Source organism: Bos indicus x Bos taurus, chromosome 27, assembly GCF_003369695.1.
Source record: "Bos indicus x Bos taurus breed Angus x Brahman F1 hybrid chromosome 27, Bos_hybrid_MaternalHap_v2.0, whole genome shotgun sequence".
Lineage (NCBI taxonomy): Eukaryota > Metazoa > Chordata > Mammalia > Artiodactyla > Bovidae > Bos > Bos indicus x Bos taurus.
Genome location: NC_040102.1, coordinates 26,177,842 through 26,198,213, shown reverse-complemented (window position 1 = coordinate 26,198,213; position 20,372 = coordinate 26,177,842). Strand labels below are relative to the sequence as shown.

Here is a 20,372-nt window from a genome sequence, read left to right as displayed (position 1 = left end):
TGAGTTTACTGTTCTCCTGCATCTGCAGGCGGGTCCTTTACCACTGGTGCCACTTGGAAAGGGGCCTGTCTTTAGGATTTAAGATGCACATGAATTTCATTCTGGACACGTCCCAATTGTGATCCCTTTTGTTTGCAAAAATAGTGATGTGGCAAAGGGGTCAAGGGACTCTGAGAACAAGGTGTAGGCAGGTTTTTGTCCTGTTTTGCAGGGCATGAGAGAAGCAGTGTTTCTGCCTCAGCCTCCCTCCCTTCACTTTCATGACCTCTTAGTCACCCATCCCCAGTTTATTTCAGATTTCAGAAGGCTCTTTTGCAAATAGGCTGTTATAACTCCTCACTCTCATATAAAACTTTGGTTCCTTATCTCCCTGTGTTTCTCTTCTGTAGGAAAGGAAGTGGGATGTACTGGGCTCATGGGAGATGAGCAGGAATTTGAACTGTTTCAGCGGAGAGAACTGATTTTGGGGATAAAAGGAGAGTGTCAACTGCCTTTCTTCCCAGGAAAGCGGGGAGGCCTCAGTCACATGGCCCTTCATTTATAGACTCTAAAAATAGAGCAGTGCTGATCTGGCCTAGGGATGTAGCTCGTGTTCCCAGGCCCTTCTGCTGCTCAGTGTCCAGCATCTGAATGTTCCTGTCTTCCTTCATTTTTATAATGAAATCTCAGATGTGCTAATGCAGATGAGAGGAGATAATGTGGAAGCCTGATTTTGATCACCAAGATGTTTGTAAACATCTGTTGGTGGCCCAGAGGTTAAAGCATCTGCCTGGAATGCGGGAGACCTGGGTTTGATCCCTGGGTCGGGAAGATCCCCTGGAGAAGGCAATGGCAACCCACTCCAGTACTCTTGCCTGGAGAATCCCATGGAGGGAGGAGCCTGGTAGGCTACAGTCCATGGGGTCACAAAGAGTCGGACTCGACTGAGCGACTTCACTTTCACTTATGGTAACTACTTCTTGTTGGTGCAGAGTTTCAGAAACTGTGGAGGAGTGTCACCGTGGATTCAATGGACGAGGAGAAAATTGAAGAGTATCTGAAGCGACAGGGTATTTCTTCCATGCAGGACTCCGGACCAAAGAAAGTGGTATGTAGTCTCTAGGAGAGAATGTAATGCTGTGCCCTTTGAACTGTTAGCCTGCTTCCTGTGCAGCTCTCGGAAGAGCATGTATCTGGTTCTTCCTTCCAGTTTTTTCTCCGTGTCCTAACCCTCTGACCTTGGTCAGATGCTTTCAGGTCCATCTGGTGTACTCCTTGCCCTCAGGTGGCGCTCCCCGGGTAAGGGGAGTGCTTCTCCCGTTGCCCCGCCCCCGTCCTGGCGGTGCCTGCAGGTGCCTGCCTGTGGACTTCCGGCATCCCCGTGATGTCCTCCTGGTTTCTGCCGGGAGCCTGCTCCATCCCCCTGGCCTTCATGGTCTTCATTCCCCGACCCGCTTCTTGCTGGTGCCTGACTTTGCCTTATTGCTGATCACACTCAGTTGTCCTTGATGACTCTCAGATCCTTTAGGAACCAGATTTTACTGTCTTGATAACCCCAGATCCACTCAGTTGGAAGGATTGGTAGCCAGATGAAGATTTATGAATTGCCTCGTGCCAGCTAAGCAGCTCTCTGCAGTCCAGAGCCAGAGCCAGAATGAGGGCTGTTTCACTAACACCCTCCTGCCCCTGGCCACCATCTTGCCTTGTAGCTTGTTTTCTTGGTGACTTTTTTGTGTGAGCGTCTGTTTTATTCGGTGAAGTTTAGGACTCCTTCAAAGGGAAAATTTATTGCCAGTGATCTCTAAGAATTAGTGTGATTGCAGCACTTCATGGTTTCCTATCATTGCTTAGTTTGTTGATTTTTTTTTTAATTATGTGATACAGTAAAGAGAATAATACGTAACAACTCTTTCTGTGCCCATTCACTCCCCAGTTTTGCTATGTCTCTATACTTTGTTGTATTTGCTTCAGGTTTTTGTTTTATGGGTAATTAATGGTGGATAAAATTTTTTAAACCTGATAAGAGATGAAAAACAAAAGAGCTGTACTGCCTCTCTCTTCACCCACTTAGTGCCTGGCGTAGTTGTGGTAAGCTGTCGTGCCAGCCTGTCCTTTCCAGGTGGAGGCACACACTTCACTGTGATGGGAACCGCTGGGTGGTGTTTGTGGTTGGGGATGTGGGGGGGGGTGTGTGTGTGTGGGTGGGTGTGGGGTGTGTGTGTGTGTGTAGGTTGAGGAACAGAGAACAGGTTACCCTGCATCTCTTTGCTGCATCTTTCGTAAATCCTCCCCATATCACTGCTCTTAGTAGCTGTCATTTCTGTTTTTACCTTCCTGTAGGCCCCAATTCAAAGAAGGAAAAAGCCTGCCTCACAGAAAAAGCGACGGTTTAAGACTCACAATGAGCACTTGGCTGGGGTGCTGAAGGACTACTCTGATATTGCTCCTGGCAAGTAGTAAACAGTTTGGTCCGAGAGCAGAGGGTTTCAAAGTACAAGATCTTCCGTGTTGACGCTGGCATCTGCAGACTGATCATCTTCCTGTTCTCCTACCTAGGGCCGAGGAGAGGAGCAGTTCAGTTTATAGAACTAGGGTACATTACCAGATTCGAAGCTTATTTTCCTTAATGGGCTACTGAGAAATGTGATGTCCCCTGTGAACCTCCTGTCACTTCTCGGAGGAACAGGCGCTCAGCATGGCGTGCAGGCATCTTTGCTATTTATCGCTACTTCTCAGTGGCTCCTGGTTCCATTTTCCCCTTTTATTACTTTAGAACAAGTTTGCTGGTAGTCTTGAATGCAATATTTGTTTATTCCAAAAGATCATATTTATAATAAAATCATTGTAGAAGGAGCTCTAAGACGTCGGTGGCTTTAGTTTGCTTCTTTCCGTTCTTGGCAGTTGCAGGTGGTCTTTGAGTCCTGCAGGTGCTGGGCTGGATGGAATGTTGTTGAAGCCCGTGGTCTGGGCTGTGTCACTGAATGTGTGGATTTCACAGGTGGAACCCAGGGTGTGCCTCTTGTTGGCAAGCGAAGCAGTAAAGGTACACTTGACGTGATTTTTAAGGCTTTCTTTTAAAAGGATAAATCACTGTTTAGTCTCCTGGATGTCCCAGGTCGTGTTGTCATGCTGTTTACAGCGGGGATGGACTGAGTCTACTTGCCAACCTGAACGTCTGTGTTGTGGTGTCCCAGCCCTGGTGGCGCCTGGCCCCGAGGTTCTCACTGACTGAGCTCATGAGAGCTGTTACCACATATGTAGGCTCCGAAGAATCGTCATGGCTTCTGGGGAGATCTGTGATCATTCCAGCATTCTACTCTAAACGACCCATTTTGCTTCTCTGTGCTTGTTTAATTTGTAGTGGCCCTTTGGGTTGGTTGATAAGGTCCTCATGTCACAAATTGAAACTAGTGGATTATAAGAACAGGGTTTGGTGTTCTCAAAAAAGGCATAATGATAACCCAGAGCAGTAACTACCCTGTACACGTGACAAGGAGCCTTTTGTTGTTTTAATTTTTATCCTTTGTATTTATCTGATTGATTTTGAGTGTCATCTTCCCTGTTTCTTATACCCAAGCCCCAAAATACATCATGAGAAGATGTAAAAGTGAGATGCCTCACTGATGAATGGTGTTGAGCATCTTCTCAGGTACCTGTTGGTCATGTGTGTATTTTATTTGGATGAATGTCTATTCAGGTCTGTTTGGGTCCTTGCCTATCCTTTAATTGGATTATTTGTGGAGTTGTTTTTTGCTACTGAGTTTTATGAGTTCTTTATGTATTATGGTCATATTACCCCCCTTATCATTGTAAGATAAATGGTTTGCAAACATTTTGATTCCATAGGTTATCTTTTCTTTTTTTTTTTTTTTAATACTTTTCACTGGATCTTAGTTGTGGCATGCAGGATCTTGTTTTTTTTTTAATCCATTCAACAAGTCTATGTATTTTTATTGGAGAATTTAATCCATTTACATTTAAGGTAATTATTGATAGGGGAGGACATGGTACTGTTTCCATTTTGTTGTTTTCTGGCTGTTTTGATATGTGGAAAGGGAGATAGTCTTTGTGGCTAATTTTGATAGGAACCCAGTTGTGTTTGAAGGTTGTAATAGAAAGAAGTTCTTTACCAGTTATTCTGGGCACCTAGGAACATTTCCACAAGAAATTCAAATTAAAGTCAAAGTCATGGTCTCACCTCTGCCTGTTTCTGCTGGGTCTGTGGGCAGTTTAGAAGAAGCAGGTTGGAATGGGCTTGTCTGGGTGCATTAAGAGTTTAAGACCATCTTCAGTGTGTTTGATCTATAATTCATCACAGTCAGCTGAGGCTTTTAAGGGGATGGCTAAAAGGAATGTCTTTGAGCCCAAAGTGTAAAATATGAATACTTGGCCGCTGCTGTCACATCCTGTAAGTGTGGTCAGATGATGGTGGGACTCGAGGGACAGAGGAGCACTTGATACGTGTGAAGCCGTGCCTGAGCGAGAAGGCAGGGCAGCTGCTTCCCGTTCCTGCTCGGTCCATGGTTTGTAGCAAGGGCACCGCAGACATACAGCCCTGGGTTCTTCTGTGATGGGGTGTTTGAAGTCACCAGCAGAAAATACATTTTGGGTGTGGGGATAGGGTATTTGGATTTATAAACTCCCCAGTTCTTAGCAGCTAACAATGGTTTTCTGAAGCATGGGAAATGAGATTTGATGTCCCCTCTTCCTTCTAGCTGCTGCTTTTACTTGCAAAAATGATTCATTGGCGGGTGATTTTTGTTTAAGGTGTTCGTGACTGTCCTTAACAAGCCGGGTCCATACTGCTGCCGTGTGGCAAGGCTGGGGTGCTGTGTGTGGAGACAGCGTGATGACCTTCATCACGTGATGCCACCCTTGGGGCTTCATGCAGAACAGTCCACCCTTTCCCCGGGCGTGTTTTGTGGGCTTTTCCCGAGAGAATGGGTGTTCTGTGGGGGAGAACCTCTTGGAATCAAAGGACCTCTTGGAAACCACTTCTTAGGTGAGCTGGACCTTGGAACCCCCGTCCCTGCCCTGTGAGCATGGTGTTGAGTGAGCACTTGGGAAGCACAGAGCTGGAATAGGCCCTGACATCATGCTGTTGCCCTTCCTTCTGGCCATAGCTCAAGAAACAAAAGCACATTTCCCTTCTTAGTGGGGCTTCCACTGGAAAGACCTGCTGGTGCTTGCAGGCCAAGTGGCAAGGCTGCTACCATGGACCTTTGGAAACAGGCCTGGGACACTCACCTAGCTCTCCTCGTTTGGAGATGGGCCAGCATGTTCCTGTGACTCAAACCATGTGGGTTCAAGACCCTGTGAGAACACACTGACTTGCCACCACCCAGAACTGTGCAGGGCTCCAAAGACCTTCAGGGCCAACTTACCTTATGGAGTAAATCACAGCCTGACCTTGGCAGGCCCATCTCCAGAAACTCCAAGACCAGGTTTTATCTTGCATGGGAGTGTCAAGAAGCTTTGAACTTTTCTGCATCCTAGTTTTAAGGAAAAAGTACTCTTTTGTCCAGGTAAATACTAATATTTTAACCTGAGCATTATTTCCTATTCCATGTAGGTGTGTCTTTTAACTCCAAAGACAAGTTTGGGTTGAATTTAAGCATCTAACATGATTAAATTTCTGTTTATTGTTAATTAGCATGGCAAGAGAGTTAAACTTGAAATGAGCAGTATATGTGAGCAGTGGGGAACAGGCTTCCCTGTGGTCTTGATTTATGGGCCTGTTGTAATGGTTCATGGGCCCAGGGCCCTTTTCCACTCACAAAGCAGGAAAGTGTGGTTTGTACCATGGAAGTCCGGGTGAATCAGCACCCGTGGGTCGCTGGAGAGCTGCAAAGAGGAGGAAACCAGCCAAGGTTTCTCACAGCATATTGGCGTCTGGGGCTTGGGGTCATACAGAGCCAGGCCAGTCTTGGGGAGTTGAGTGCCACCCAGGACGGTTTGCAGTGGTGACGGAGCTTCACTGTGGCAGGTAAATGTTTCCCTGCTTAGAGAGGCTTATCTGTTGGTTGACGGCATGTGGTTTTTTCAGTATCCAAGTCATGAGTTGTGGTGTAGGCATTGTGAAGACCAGTGTTACAGATAATGTCATTAGTAGCAGATACTCTTCTGCCTTCTCAGAATGTTGGACAATTGTTTGATGTCATCAGGTGTGACAGAACAGGGGGACCAGTTGAAGAGCAAGAGAGCGACCCTGTGCTGATACTCGAACACGCTTGTCCCCTAACAGTTGGACGTCCCAGTGATGGATGTGGAGACAGTAGGGAGTCAGCTCGCACTCCTAGAGCTAAGCACGCCTGCCTGAAACACTGAGAATCAGTTGATTCCTATATGTCATTGTGACACAGACCCCAAGAATTGTTGGGGCGTCCGCCATGCTGTGAAAGTGGGTCAGCGACATATATTCAGGTGGTGGGTCCAGTGAATTTAAAGCGCACACATATGATTACACTGTAAGTATAGTGCACATTTTGCAAGTTTTAAGGTTCTTTTCCAGATTCCTTTACTTTGTAATTTTGTTAGAAGGCACAGTTCTTAATTTCAGTACTAAATGGTGGTTTTATATTATAGCTGCATTAGTCCTGTGTTCAGAAGTGGCAGATCTTTACCCCCAAGGTAGGATTTACTCGATAACAAAAAATGGCCTAGTTATTGTTTTTCTGGATCCTACAAACTGGGACATTATGTGTGTAAGCAGAGGGAGCAGACAGACCTGCCCTTTTCTTATCCCAAGTTCCCAGTTCCAGAAGATATACTGTGTTTCTGCTCAGTGGAGTGACAGGAAATGAAGCTGGTGTTCAAGCGACCAGACAGTGGGTTGTGCCTGGAGTTCACACTAGACGGGCAGGTACTCTCTACACACTTGTCCCTTGCACAGTGATGGTGACCAGGCCCTCATTTTATGAAAAAGCACACAGCAGTGATGGTGTTCAGCCCCTCCAAGGAGGCACCCTCAGATCTGTGCCTCCTGGCTTGAACCTGGTGCCTTGGAGTGAGTGGGAAAGTCCCAGACGGGCTGAAGGTGAAGCCGCGTGATCGAGCCTGTCCCAGAGCTACGACCCCCGAGCCTTGATGGCTGTGGGCTTCAGAGCCTGGGCAGGGCGGCAGAGCTGTGCAGTCACTGTCTGCCTTCAGCCCTGGCTCCAGGGTTCTGGCAGGCTGTGGCTGGGACCCACTTTGGTGGCTGGTCTCCTCTCCAGAAGGTATGTGTGATCCAACAGAACCCAGAATGTCCGTGCCCAGCAAGACTAGTAGCTGTTAGTCGTTGTTGCCCTCACTTGGAATTGAGCACTGTGACCTCCCACCCCCTTCTGGGGACAGAGGACTTGGTGAGAGTGTTACATAGGTAGAGCATTTCTATTGCTTGGCTATCATGCCTGTCTTACCACTTAATAGAATGTATTTCTTGCTCTAATACGTTAGTCAGTAGAAAACCACGAATGTAGGTTGCAGAGTCTTCGTAGGCTGAGGTGGATGTGCAGTCTGCTGAGTGCAGTGGAAAGACATCGAGAGAGAGGTATGTGTCACCCCCGTGAACTGCCTGTGGGGTCCCTGCGGAGCACCAGGCACCCACAGTAGAGCATTTGCATAGGCTCTCCCATCCCTCCCTTGGTTGCTCCATCCAGACCTGAAAATGGGAACAAAATCTGCCACTTCCTGGATTGCAGTATCAGATGTACTTGGTTGGTCTTGCAAGAAGGAATTTGCCAAGCAGTGGTGTGACAGCTGGAATTAGCACTTTATTTTTAAAAATGACAATAGAAAAGTACCTTTAAACAGTTGATAAAAGCAAGAGACTAGAACTGTCACCACGAACCAGGTGGTGCTGGAGGCCTCAGTAGCGCTTGGGTACACCAGGGACACCCCTCAAGCATTTCTCCTAAGTTTAAGAGCCTCTCACCCTTGGCTCTCGTTTGTTTTGTGATGACCTTTAAAAGCATCTTGACACCTTGATTTCTAATAGAAAATAATGAAACTAAAAACCGAACACCAGCCATATAATCATTAGAACATCAAAATCTTCAGCGCACTGTGAGCAGATCAATAAGAGAGCTTGTGGTCATGTTTAATATGTCAGCAGTTAAAAATTTGTAGGTCAATGTATGTTTACACACAGCTGCTCTTCCACAGTGGGGAGAGTGTGAGGTGACCCTGGAAGTGTTAGTTTCCCACACAGGACTGACCCGGGTGTGGAGGGAGTCTTGAAGCAAGCTGACCTCTCCTCATTGCTCACGCATCTTCCCCCAGGCCAATGTGTCAGTGTCCCAGTGAAACGGGATTCAAGGTCAGGTTTTTAAACGGTTCGTCTGGCCTGGTGCCGCCAAGACTCAGGAACACCAGCTCAGTTCAACTGATGTTCTGCAAATCGCTGGGCCCGCGCGGCCACGTCGGCAGGGCTGGGCTCCCAAGCGGAGGCTTCCCCTTTAGACTCAGCACGTCCACTGAGGGTGTTGTGCATCAGCGGGGCTCACGCAGGAGCCTGCTGTTAGAAGACAAAGGCAAGACCCAGAACTTGACAGTTGGTATAGTCACCTCTGGAGCTGCGGGCATGTTACAGGTGCACCTCAATGAGGAATCTGCACCAAGCACAGGCTGCTTTGCCCAGCCGGAATCCGCCATCACACTGGAAGCTCCCGGAGGCTCTGATTGTCTTGCAGGACGTCCTACCAGACTTGGAAGCAAACCTCAAGTACCGCACCAGCAGTTCTAACCTGTCACCGCGTTACTCATGGGCCCAGGCCAGGTAAACAGATTTCTATACATTCACCATATGATCCTGGAAATTCTGATAATATTTTAAACCATGCCTCAAACATGCAGCTTATTTTAGAGGAAAAATATATATATATATTTTAAATTACAAGCATTCAAAAGTCGAGCACAAAATGTGTGATCCAACCCAGTGTAAGATCATCCATCCTGTCACACTTAAAATGTTTGGTATAAAAATACTCACTCTCTTGGTTTTATCGTTGACATCTTTTATGTTTCATTTGAAAATATCTCCAAACTGTACAGAAATGGCAGACCATGCGTTCACAAATAACACACTATTTCTTACAATTATACAGTGTAAAAGAGTAAAACATTTTTATTATATATTTTTTTCTTCGAGAAAAACAGATGTGTGATAGAGGCTGTGGCAAAGTCTTGAAGGGCTCAAAACTGGGCGAGGTGTTTTTCAAGCCTGAAACAGAAAGAAGGTGTTTAAGAGGAGCTGATCTCATAACCGTGTACAATCCTTTCTCTGAGCCTCAGGGCTGTTTGGAGGCACCGGTGGATAGAAGTCCCGGCTGAGAACCCCCTGGCTGCTCCCCTTCAGAGTTGTCCATGTGCTCGTCTGTGTAAACACAGAATACACTCACTGACCCTCTCCACAGCAAGACCCTGCACTAGAGGGTTGGTGGCCTCACAGTGGGTGCTTAATTTCTATTTATCTTTCTCTTTCCCCTGCAGTTGCAAGGAAACACTCATTTTTTTGTGGCAGAAAAAAGGGCCTTTGGACAATCAACAAGACTTTGCCTCTGCCAGAGCCCCACCTTGGTCCCAGGAGTTTCTTAAACACGTCTCAATTCTGTGTCCAAATTTCCTCGGTAGCACTTGTAAAGAACCCACCTGTCAGTGCAGGAGACATAAGAAATGTGGGTTGGATCCCTGGGTCAGGAAGACCCCTGGAGGAGGAAATGGCAACCCACTTCAGTATTCTTGCCTGGAGAATCTCTATCCGTGAGGAGCCTGGCAGGCTGCAGTCCAGAGGGTTGCAGAGAGTCAGACCCAACTGAGTGACTAAGCACGCAACAAGGCTGCATTGGTAAGTGTCCTCCTCTTACTCATTTTACTATCGTCTACCCAATCCCTTCTTTTCTTACCAATAGGTGAGACTCACATAAATCTGACTGTCGGAAAGGGACTAGAATTTTGGGTTTGTACATGGGAGGCGGCTGTCATTTCACATACAGTTTAAGTCCCCTATACTCGAACTTTTGACAGTTGGGATGTCCCATCAGGTAAGGTCACGTGTCTGCAGTAGACCGTCGCGTGCGTGCATCCTCTCCACGTGGCTGTGCGTCTGTGTACTTTACAGTAGAGAGGATAGTCATAGTGCATCTCCAGTCCAGGGTGCGTGGAAGCAAGTAGCTGGCACTTCTCTGAAGCGCCACGTGCTAGCGGTGGAAACAAGAGTGAAGGTAACGGAGTGTGGAGCAAGAGGAAAAGATGGAATTGAAGGCCAGGGAAGGATGAAGAGCAACTGAAGAGCTTCCGTACGCAGGAAGTGAAAAGGGGATTTCTTCAAGGAGGCACAGGATGGGAACGTAGGACAGGAACACAAAGGTTGCAGCGGCTAGTCAGAGTGCCGTCCAGTGTTACCCTGTATCATCTGTGGTAAGGAGAAACTATACCCAGACATCACTGCATGGTTTTTTCCCGAGAGAACAGAATTGAACCAGCAAGGAACCAGCATCTGTGGTGCCACCAACGTCAGGCCTGAGTGAAACTGCACCTTGCCTTCACCTCCTCGTCCTCCTCCGGTCAGTAACTGTTCCTGCCTGTTCACTCGATGCCAGCCCCTGGAGGCCAGCTGTTGTATTCCTGTACTTATCAAGGGGACTGGAGGATTAAGTGTTTTGTTTTCTCTGCATTGTTTGTGTGAAAAGTATTATAAACCCAGTAAAGTACGGTTGTGCTTAGATTGTTGGGATAAGAGTGAGTGAGTGCTTGGGTTGAGAAATGCTTCCAACTTAAGCTCGGCGATCCCCACCTCCTCCCTCCACTTTCTCAGAAACACAGAACTTGTTCAGCAGGAGGAGGTGCCCTCCTTAAGGAAGATGCCGCTCTGATTCCTTTGCTTCTCTCGGAGCCCAGCACAGTGCCTAACCCCCACCACCACCCTCCCCACCCCCTGCAACTCGCTCAATGATGGAGGAGTCTAAGTGGGCAAAGTTTGACACTTGAAATCAGAAACACAAGAAGCAAAAAAAGGCATCCATATTCACAAGCAGTTTGCTGGCTGACGTGTCCTTTTAGGTCTGTATTTTCACAATTAAGCGTCCACTTTCACGTGATTAAGATTATACAGCTATCATACTTTTTCACACATCACAGATATCTACCAAAGTACCAAAGCCACACAATTTTGATAACCAAGAATACACCACTACACCAATTTCATCTGGAAGGATCCCTTCTTAAAAGAAGCCACGTGTCTTCTGCCCCCTGAATCTTTCTACCCAGTAGAAATCACGATCACGTCCAGGTGTGAACAGTCAGCAGCAGCTCTGGGGTTGGGACCAGGGTTATGGAGGGTCACGTAGTAGCTGCCGTTCCCTAATGAACTCTAGAGCTTCGGGCCTCATGTCCCCATGAGTGATCTTCGGCCTTCAGTCTGCCAAAGGAGCGCCCCCGCCCCAACCTCTGTCCACGGAGGAGGGGAACCAGTTTCCTTCCTCCACACTCCGGGCTCATCAGGCCTGGAATGACAAGTCCTGCGTCACTGCAAACTTGGCCCTGCGCCAGCAACCCAAGCTGCGGACATGGATCGCAGAAAAACCGATTCTAAGGAACAGCAGTTTCCACTTCCGAACAACTCACTGGGGACAGCAGCAGGTAGCCCGGGGCTCTGGGAACCTGAGGGGCCTGCAACGGCCGTCGGCCTTGACAGCACATGGGCTTGGACAGCAGCCAAGACCGGGGCCTTCAGGGACTGCGCAGGCAGGCGGAGGACCCTTCCTCGGTGGGCCCACAGCTTTAGCCCCTGCAGGCAGAGCCTGGCTGGTCTAGGCCTGCTTGCCTCTCGGGAGCTGAGGCCACGTTCGGGAAGTGCACCGTGCCCGTTCTGGCCTCTTTCTGGTTCCACAGTCAGCTCCCCCTGTTCCACTCACGTTGTGCTGGATGTTTCTGCCACGACCACAAAGGCCACGCGTCTCTACTCAGACTCACCACCTTGCCTTTACGTACACCGCACTCTAGGGTCACTCTGTCACCCTGACACCAACATTACCATCTGGGTTCGCCTCACCTTGGTGTTTCCACTTGATTCTTCACTGTGCTTTGGCCAGCCAGAGGACAGTTCCTAAAGCACCACTGCCCCCCGCCCAGATTTTCAGTGCCTCCCCAAGACCCTCAAATGCTTCGTGAAAACCCCCTTTGAGCAAGACCATGCTGTCTGTATTTGCACCTCCTCCCTTTGCTAGTGTATCTTCCACACACACAGACCCTCCTATCTTTCAAAACTCAGGTGAAGCCCCACTTCTCCAGCCTTTCCTGGTCCCTTCAGGGCTTTCTCAGCTCTTCACAGGTACCCTCCCTGTCCAGACCACTTACTCGGATTATATACAAGGATCACCTTGGATTATTTTCCTAAGACCAGCTCCACCTTCCTCTACTCCAGTCAGTCACTTGGGACGCTAGAACAAATGAAACCGGAACGATGGGCCATTAGTGGGAGGAGGCCCAGAGACGCGGGCCCCTAGGCTTGATGATGCCAGGGCTGGGCTGAGAGCAATGAGGTGCCCGGAGCCCGTGTGGAGCTCTGCACGCTGGCCCTGGGGGCAGAGTGGGAGTCGCCAAAGAAAGCTGGGACAGCCTGGGAAGCACCTGCCCAGCTTTTCAAGAAGCCCACCTGGTTCAGGATACTGTCCCCTTGCCGGGTTCCTGAGCAGAAAGAAAGGTGGATGGAGCTGGTTAACCTAGGCTGAAAGACGGACCTTTCGGAGTGAAAAAGGACAAGGAAGCGGGTGCGAGTTGATAGCTTCCTGAGCTTTTCCATAACTGCTGGGTAAAGGCAGCTCTCACATGGGAAAAGAATGTGTCCGCGTTGCCATAGCTGTTCAAGACTGAACACAAGGTCAAAATGTGGCTATTTCAGTCCCTGTAAACAAGGAAGGGGGTTTAGCTAGAAACGGAGTTCAAACCTTGGAATGTATTGACAAGGACATTTTAAACACGGCAAAGACATCCGGGAACACAGAGCACTGGGGTGGCGGGGAGGGGTCAGGCCCCTCTGTTCAGACAGCAGACTCTCCTCAGAGAGCCTTTCCTGAAAGGGGGTCACCTACGACACGCACGTGACGGGGTAAACAAGGGAAGACCGTGAACCACGTGGCACCCGCCCAGTGTGAAGACAGTGGAGAACGTCTCCTGGTGGCTTACGGCGTAGGAAGCTATTCTAATCCAGCTCCTTTCAGCTGTGTGTCCCCCAGTGCCTGGGGACAGCTGCTGCTGTGTGTGGGTCAAGGGCTGCCCTGCTGGTGGTGGTCAGTGCCGTGACCCGGGAGAGGCCGCTCTTCCCAGAGGCAACTTGGTAGGTTCCAGTCTATTGATCCGAGCACCTTATGAGCTTTTTTTTTTTTTCCTCCCAGCAATAAGAAAATCTGGTTTTCCACCAATCCATCCCTATATACTTGACCTGTTTTCTAATGATTTCTTCCCCAAGAGTTTTTCCAACATTTGTTCATTTTTACTAAAAGTCAAGTAAGGAATATTCTCTTCTACCAAAACCCCAACATCATATGACTAAAGTTTTTAATTATTGGTTTAGTTTTCATTTTCTGTTTTTAAATGTTCATACTAATTTGTAATAAAAAGACTGCTACTGCTAAGTCGCTTCAGTCGTGTCCGACTGTGTGCAACCCCATAGATGGCAGCCCACCAGGCTCCACCGTCCCTGGGATTCTCCAGGCAAGTTAACATTTAAAAAGGGTCAGTCAAAACGTCCCTGATGGTGCAGTGGCTAAGACTCTGCACTCCCAATGCAGGGGACCAGGGTTTGCTCCCTGGTCAGGGAACTAGATCCCACATGCTCCAGCTAAGAGTTCGCATGCCACAACTAAAGATCCTAAGCGACACAACTAAGACTCAGCAGGGCTGTCTGAGCTGGGCAGGGAGGTCTGGGAGCTCCCTGGGTAGCCCTGGGACCCAGAAGCCTCACCAGGAACAGGGCTAGTTCCTCCCGCATCCGCACTGGCACCGCCCACTCAACCAGGTTCATCTGTGGTCAGACTCCCAGCTGCCTCCCCCCCAGGACCAAGCCTGGTTCTCCTGCCCCTCGTCACCAGGCCCTCCCGGTGTCCACAGTCACCACATGCTCCAGCTGCGTCCTGACGGGGCTCATCTGTTTGTGCCCCAATTACTGAAGTCTGGGTTGATTTATTGCATTAAAAAAAAAAAAAACCCTACTCTAACCTGTTGAAAAGTTATATATGGGTGGCTTTCAATTGGTCCTTAAATTTCCCCAGAGGAGGGGAGAAAGCAAAATAAAATCTTTTTACTGAGTGGTAACATCAATAAGAATACCGTGGGCACTTCCATTAAGGACCATGACAACAGGAAAACCTGACCAATCAGAAGCCTGTACAACTGGTGGGTATCTGTCGGCTTTCCCCAGTGATGTGGGAAAAACATTTACCTGTTAGTAAGTTTGGTTAGTGTCTCCTGCATTGCGGGCAGATGCTTTACTGCCTGAGCCTCTAGGGAAGCCCCAGGTTAGTGTGAGAAACAGACCTCACTGGGGAAAAAAGACCCCCAAGTGCTGGAGGCCAGCTCCCCGCACAGGCACCACACGCCCCTCTGGAGGCCAGGAGAGGTGGTGTTCTGAGCACGTGCTTGCTTACCTCCCAAATGTGGTAATGACCTCCTAGGCCCGACTGCCCGATTCTGTCCTTAGCAGGAATCGTATTCCCTTTGTGACTCATCTGTGCTTTATAGGCCCCTCACAGGGATACAGTCTGCCACCTTATTTGGGCCGAGCCGTAACTGCGGTTGGCCTGCCCCTGGCATTCCTGCTGTCCTAGGTCAAGCTTTCCAAAAAGACTGGAAGGCCCACACACGGTTCGCCTCTGGGAACTCTGCTGCGCGATGGAGACCTCACTGCACTGCTACAAGCAGAACTGAGCAGTGACGGCTGGTATCAATGGAAAAGACGGACAAGTCACTCAAATCCTCACCACCAGAAAAGCCCCAGTTTAGAGGAATCCAGTGAGATACCATCATAGTTCAGTCACGCTCAAGGCCCATCATCACTCTATTTCTGAACAGGCTCATCAAAATGTCTCGAGTCGTAAGAAAGGGTTACACTATATTTAGCATAAATGGATTAATAAGAGGGATATACATACTACATCAAGATTTCCACCAAAACTGTTAATTTAAAAAAAAAAAAAAAGGCTTAGGGCTTCAAGGGAAAAGCTTCATTCGTATCTAAGTTCCCTTTGGTGGATGATCTCATCCCTGGATGCTGCTGATGAGAAGTGTCAACTCTCAACCAGGCATTACCCAGCAAAGCTGCGAGGACCAAGCACTGAGCCACACGCTCTTAAGAACCTGCAGAGCTCACCTGCTCTCCTGGGATGACGTCTCTCAGCAGGTGGCGGCCGGAGGAGGTGACAAAGAGCTTGCCCCGATCCCGAGCACCCACCCCGCATGGGAGGCTGGTCCCGACCACACCGCTCTTATCTACGCGGTTGTGCCCGGCCCAGGACATGCTGCTTCTCGGGAGGAACTGTTCAGTCTCGGCTTGGAACTCACCAGCATGCTCCAGTTTTGTAGAACAGCTCAAGAACAGTAGCCACTTGAAGATTGCGTTAATACCCACAAGACAGATTGCAGCCACCATCACACACCTGGAACCTAGGGTGGAGAGAAGAGCAGCCATTAACACCAGTGACGTCCACACCGGCTGGTTCTGAGGGCAAAGAGCAAGGCCCCAGCACCAAAGGCATCTGCCTGCTGAACCCAAGGACAGACACCACTAGGAGTGACCAGGACCGTCAGGGCCACGAAGGGCATGCAGTGAGGTGCGGTGGAGTGGAGGAGGCTCTGCGGGGCGGGGGTGGCATCTGTCTGCTGAACTCAAGGACAGACACCACTAGGAGTGACCAGGACCGTCAGGGCCACGAAGGGCATGCGGTGAGGTGCGGTGGAGTGGAGGAGGCTCTGCGGGGCAGGGGTGAGGCGGCCGGCAGCAGAGGGGGGCTCCCTGATAGCTAGGCCAGTGGGGAGGGCACCTGGAGAAAGGGGTGCCCTTCAAGAACACCAGGGTGTAAGCGCCCCAGGGGCAGACTGGCAGGGCCTCTGCACACACATCCCCACAGGCTAGATCCCCAGGACTGGCCAAAAGCCTCAGGTACCCCGATAGGAGGAACCTGTAACCAACTCCAGGGGCCACCCCAGACCCCACGGTCAACTCTGCTCAGCCCAAGGCCAAGGAGCCACTCTCCAGGAGAACCACCTACTAGAAAACAAAAACCCAAGGCAAACACGTGTGAACACATATCCTGCTGTTCTCAAGGTCTGAGAATTTGAAACGCTAAAAGGGACAGAGTGTCAGTGGGCCATACATTCTTGAATGTTTTTCCTGCAGGCATGGCTGCCTCCGAGCCGGCTGGTTTTCATCAAGAATTCCTGGTGCTGAGGAAGCCCGAAGGATGGCCCATGTGGACCCCATTCCCCACTAACATTCCTCAGGTTCTCAGCACTGCTGTTCTTCCTGGGACAGAGCACCTGCTCCAGGCAGGCTTCGTGAACTGGAGGTCAGCTGTACAGAGTTGACCCCAGGAGGCCGCAGGGAGACCCATGCCCTGCACTGAAAGATCACCTTCTTAGGGCATCTCTCTTCTCAGAATCAAGCGGGAAAAAAAAGTTCTTCCCAGAATTTCACTATAAAAAACATTAAAAGATGAATAGATGTGATTCTACTTTCCTAGTAAAACTTGGGTTATCTGAGGACAGAAAAAATAAATATTCACCCTGCAAACAAAACATCTCCCCTCATCCAACTTCCCCCGGCCTTGTCCACACTTGCCGGGCGCAGGCGAGGAAGGAGGGAGACCCAGAGAGGCCCCGGGGCGGCCAGACCAAGGCTGCATTTTTGGGATGCTTGTTGTTTAAGAAATCATACTGATGACCAGATGCCACTCAGCCCCTGGACTGAAGCTTATCGTGATGACTCAGGACTGGTGATTTAAGAGTCCTGGGACCCTACCTAGCTTCTCGCCCCAGGTTCTGGGAGCACAGGGCTTTTATCAGCAAGGCACTCTTTGCAGTTGCTAACATCAGCAACTCTTGTCTGCACACCGGGCGGGCAGACAGAATGCCTGCTCTGTAGACACCCCAGGAGATGACTCCCCAAGGAACACAACACACCAGAGGGGAATCCCAGGTGTTCAGCCTTAACTTTATGGGGAGCACATGGGCCTTCTGAACCTCCACCTTCCGCCAAGTGGAGCTGGTGGTGGGAAGGGTTATGGCAGAGGTGCAGGTGGGCTCCTGCAGGTGGCCCTGCCCTGCGCCCGTGCAGCCACCCAGACTCAGTGTTCTGCTCTCTGTGAACGTCTTCCAGGGACCAGACAGGCAGCTCCCTGGTGCGCATGCTCAGGGGTCTCCCAGCCAGAAACAGGCTATGGACGAAGGGCGGGGTGGGGGTGTCACACAGTCTGGGTTTGTAGATGCGCTGGTGAGCAGACGCCTGGTGTGTCTGAACTCCCAAAGCTGGAAGGGATGCCACGACCCCAGTACCTGGCAGGAGGCAGGTTCTCAGGCCATCCCTACTTTTTAATGCACACAGGAAGCAGAACAGACCAACCCCAGGCTTCATAACCAGGGCATGCAGAGACCCCTCTCAGGGCAGGGCTCGTGAACTCGGGCCTCCCAGGTTTGGGAAAGCCAGCAGTGCTTTAAAGCGTCAGCTGGCTCAAGCCTGTTCACTTAGATTTAGCAAAAGAGGAGGTGAGCAGAAAAGCAGAGAAGTAAAACTGTTCCCTAAACTTGAGTAAAGTGAGGTTTGTTCTGGGGCTTCCCAGTTGACACTAGTGGTAAGGAACCCGCCTGGCAACGCAGGAGACCTAAGAGACTCGGGTTCGATCCCTGGGTTGGAAAGATCCACAGGGGGAGGAAATAGTAACCCACTCCAGTATTCTTGCCTGGAGACTCCCATGGACAGAGGAGCCGGGTGGGCTACAGCCCATAGGGTCACACACAGTCGGGCATGACTGAAGTGACTGAGCAGGTATGCACACAGGTTTGCTCTAGAAAAGGAACCCCATGTAAATACCGGTGAGCTTTCATCTCTGCTCCTGTGTACAAGAAGCACCTGCTACCCTTGACTTTTGCCTTTTTCTCTTGTTCTGCATTTCTCCATTAGCCCTTCTCACCATCTGACCTACCGTGTTTTAGTAGCTTATTACTCTTCTCCCTGTCTTACAATGTCTCCACCAAGGCAGGGGTTTTGTCTGCTTCTGTCCACTGCTGTATATGCGGTACGAAGAATAGCACCTTATGCCCCGCAGATCTTCACTGAATACTGATTGTGCTAATCTACTTCAGTGTGACTGAAAGACCTTGGTTCATAGAAGAAAGGGAATGGTCCTGGGGCCTCTTCTAGGAGAAGGCAGGGGTGATTCCAAGAGCCACAGCAGTTATCAGGATACCATGAAGACTGCCCTTCCCACCCTGCTAAACTCTAAGTTCTGCCTGGATATCTAGCTCCTGGACTCTCTGGATGATAGCCACATACCCAAGGCTCTCGTGTTCACAACCAAAGACAGACTAGGCCATTCCTCCCTGAAAGTAAACAGAAGGAACAAACAGCTTCAAATTCCAGCTTTGTTATCTCTCGCTATGTCCTCTGATTTGGTGAGGCTGTAACTACATGTGCCTCTAGTTTCTATGCTGTGGTTTTGGTCCACAGCCAGGAAAATTTCATGAGTTCCTAATGAACACCCTCTCACATCCACTCCAACTCCAACTCTTTCTTCTCCCTTTTTTCTGATTTATTTAATTACATTTGGAAATGCAGGAAAATTGCATAACCAGGAACTCCAACCAGGAAAACTTGCGTAACCCTTATTCCTACTAAGGAATGAATACAGACTTGCTCGAGTGTCCTATTCTCAAACCATCTGGGAAATTGATCACTTCCAATCAGTATTATGTATTCTGGGACACTCTACCACATGGCTGAACCATCAGCAAAACTCTGTAGTGAGGTGCACACATTGCAACTAGACTAAACATCATCTGTCAAGCAAGATGTTGAACAAATTAAAGAGTCAATAACACCCAACCACCGAACAACCACTCTTCTAAAGGTCTTACTTACGCCACTGATGGCAGTCCACACACACACACACCTCCTCAGGAGCATCCTGAGCGGTAATTCTTTCACTCTGAAATGTGTGTCCATGGCTCTTGCCCATTAGAACTTAAGCTCTTCAGGGGCACAGGCCTCGTTTCCCGCATTTTTACATCACATAGTAGATACATAACGTGTTTATTTAAAGAATAGAGAGCTCGTTTACTTTTCTAGTCAGTGATTTCCCTTTAGAAGAAAGAGCTCAGCGTGGGTCAATCAACAACTCAAGATGTATTAATGTGTCTTTTGTTACCCAGATGTTCAATATTCACTTACATAACCAACCACTGGACACAGGCATTAGTTTCTGCAACACCACCCCCGCTCCCAGTCAATAATGTGTTAAAAAATCCTTGAGGGCCCCCTGGGGGAACAGGCCTGGAGTCTTCAGGGTCCAGAAGGAGGCAGCCCTGACATCTCCCAGGTCCTCGTGTCTGACACCAGATGTCACTCCTGCTCCTGTTCGGGGCCCTTCCCAGTGAGTGCAGAAAGGCCGCGTGGGTCACCAGTGGTGGCACTTACCCCTCACTTAGCCTTTTCAAGAGGCTCATTCTGCTACAACGTGTTGGCCATTGCGGCGGCGCCACTGTTTTCAACTCTAACTTACATTTCCCTACGATTACTCAGCCTGGATTATTAGCTGTCTCGGAAAGGGCTTGGTCCAAGAGGCTGGACGGAGCCTGAGTCATGGGGCCCTACTGAGCTGGTCTAACTTCGGGCGGGACGGGAGACTGCAGCCCCAACGCAAGTGCGGTGTAATGAGCTCAGGGATCTGTCTTCCTCCCTAAGCACCTCCTCGCCCCACTCGAGTCCCTCAGACCCCAAGGAAGGCGCCTGGCCATGGCCCGAGTTTATCTTAGAACAAATGATGCAGCCACAGGAGACATGACATCCTTAGGTGGATCCGACAGTGTCTTAGAAGTCATACTTTAAGGGGAGTGGGGTGGGGGTGGGGGCAACTGCCAGCCCTTCCCTGGAGGCCACACCCACACTAGGTCTCTGGGGAAAGGAGGGAGCTCTCTTCAACTGCTTACTGATCACGTCTTCTCTTTGTTCTTTATAAACGCTTAAAGCAAAATCCTCCCTTAGGCCCTATGCCACCACCACCACCTTTTGCCAACTGGAAATGCCAGCATCTCATGCAGCTTTCCTTCAGCATCCGACACTGCGGACCAAGCAGCTCAACACTGCCCCCCGCCCCGGCCCTGGGCGGCCCCCGCTCCTGGTCCCTCTTCACTGCGGACAAGCTGAC

The 20,372-nt window shown here is 49.6% G+C and overlaps 2 protein-coding genes across 3 annotated transcripts in view; one reads left to right on the top strand and one right to left on the bottom strand.

Moving 5' to 3' along the window:
- GTF2E2 (general transcription factor IIE subunit 2) overlaps window positions 1–2,839 on the top strand; it is an 80,376-nt gene extending 77,537 nt beyond the window's left edge. The window contains exons 7-8 of the mRNA XM_027529922.1: window positions 972–1,087; window positions 2,320–2,839. Of these exons, the coding sequence (XP_027385723.1) occupies window positions 972–1,087; window positions 2,320–2,436 (233 nt within the window). The 3' untranslated portion in view covers window positions 2,437–2,839. The remainder of the gene's footprint in view (window positions 1–971; window positions 1,088–2,319) is intronic.
- Window positions 2,840–7,713: 4,874 nt separating this feature from the next.
- The window catches only part of RBPMS (RNA binding protein, mRNA processing factor), a 203,674-nt gene continuing 191,015 nt past the window's right edge, over window positions 7,714–20,372 (bottom strand). For both annotated transcript variants that reach the window (XM_027529919.1, XM_027529920.1), the window contains 2 exons: window positions 15,517–15,618; window positions 7,714–9,181 (listed from right to left, as the gene is read on the bottom strand). Coding sequence is in view for 1 of the 2 variants with exons in the window: in XM_027529920.1 (XP_027385721.1) it covers window positions 15,573–15,618 (46 nt within the window). In the remaining variant the exon portion in view is untranslated. The remainder of the gene's footprint in view (window positions 9,182–15,516; window positions 15,619–20,372) is intronic.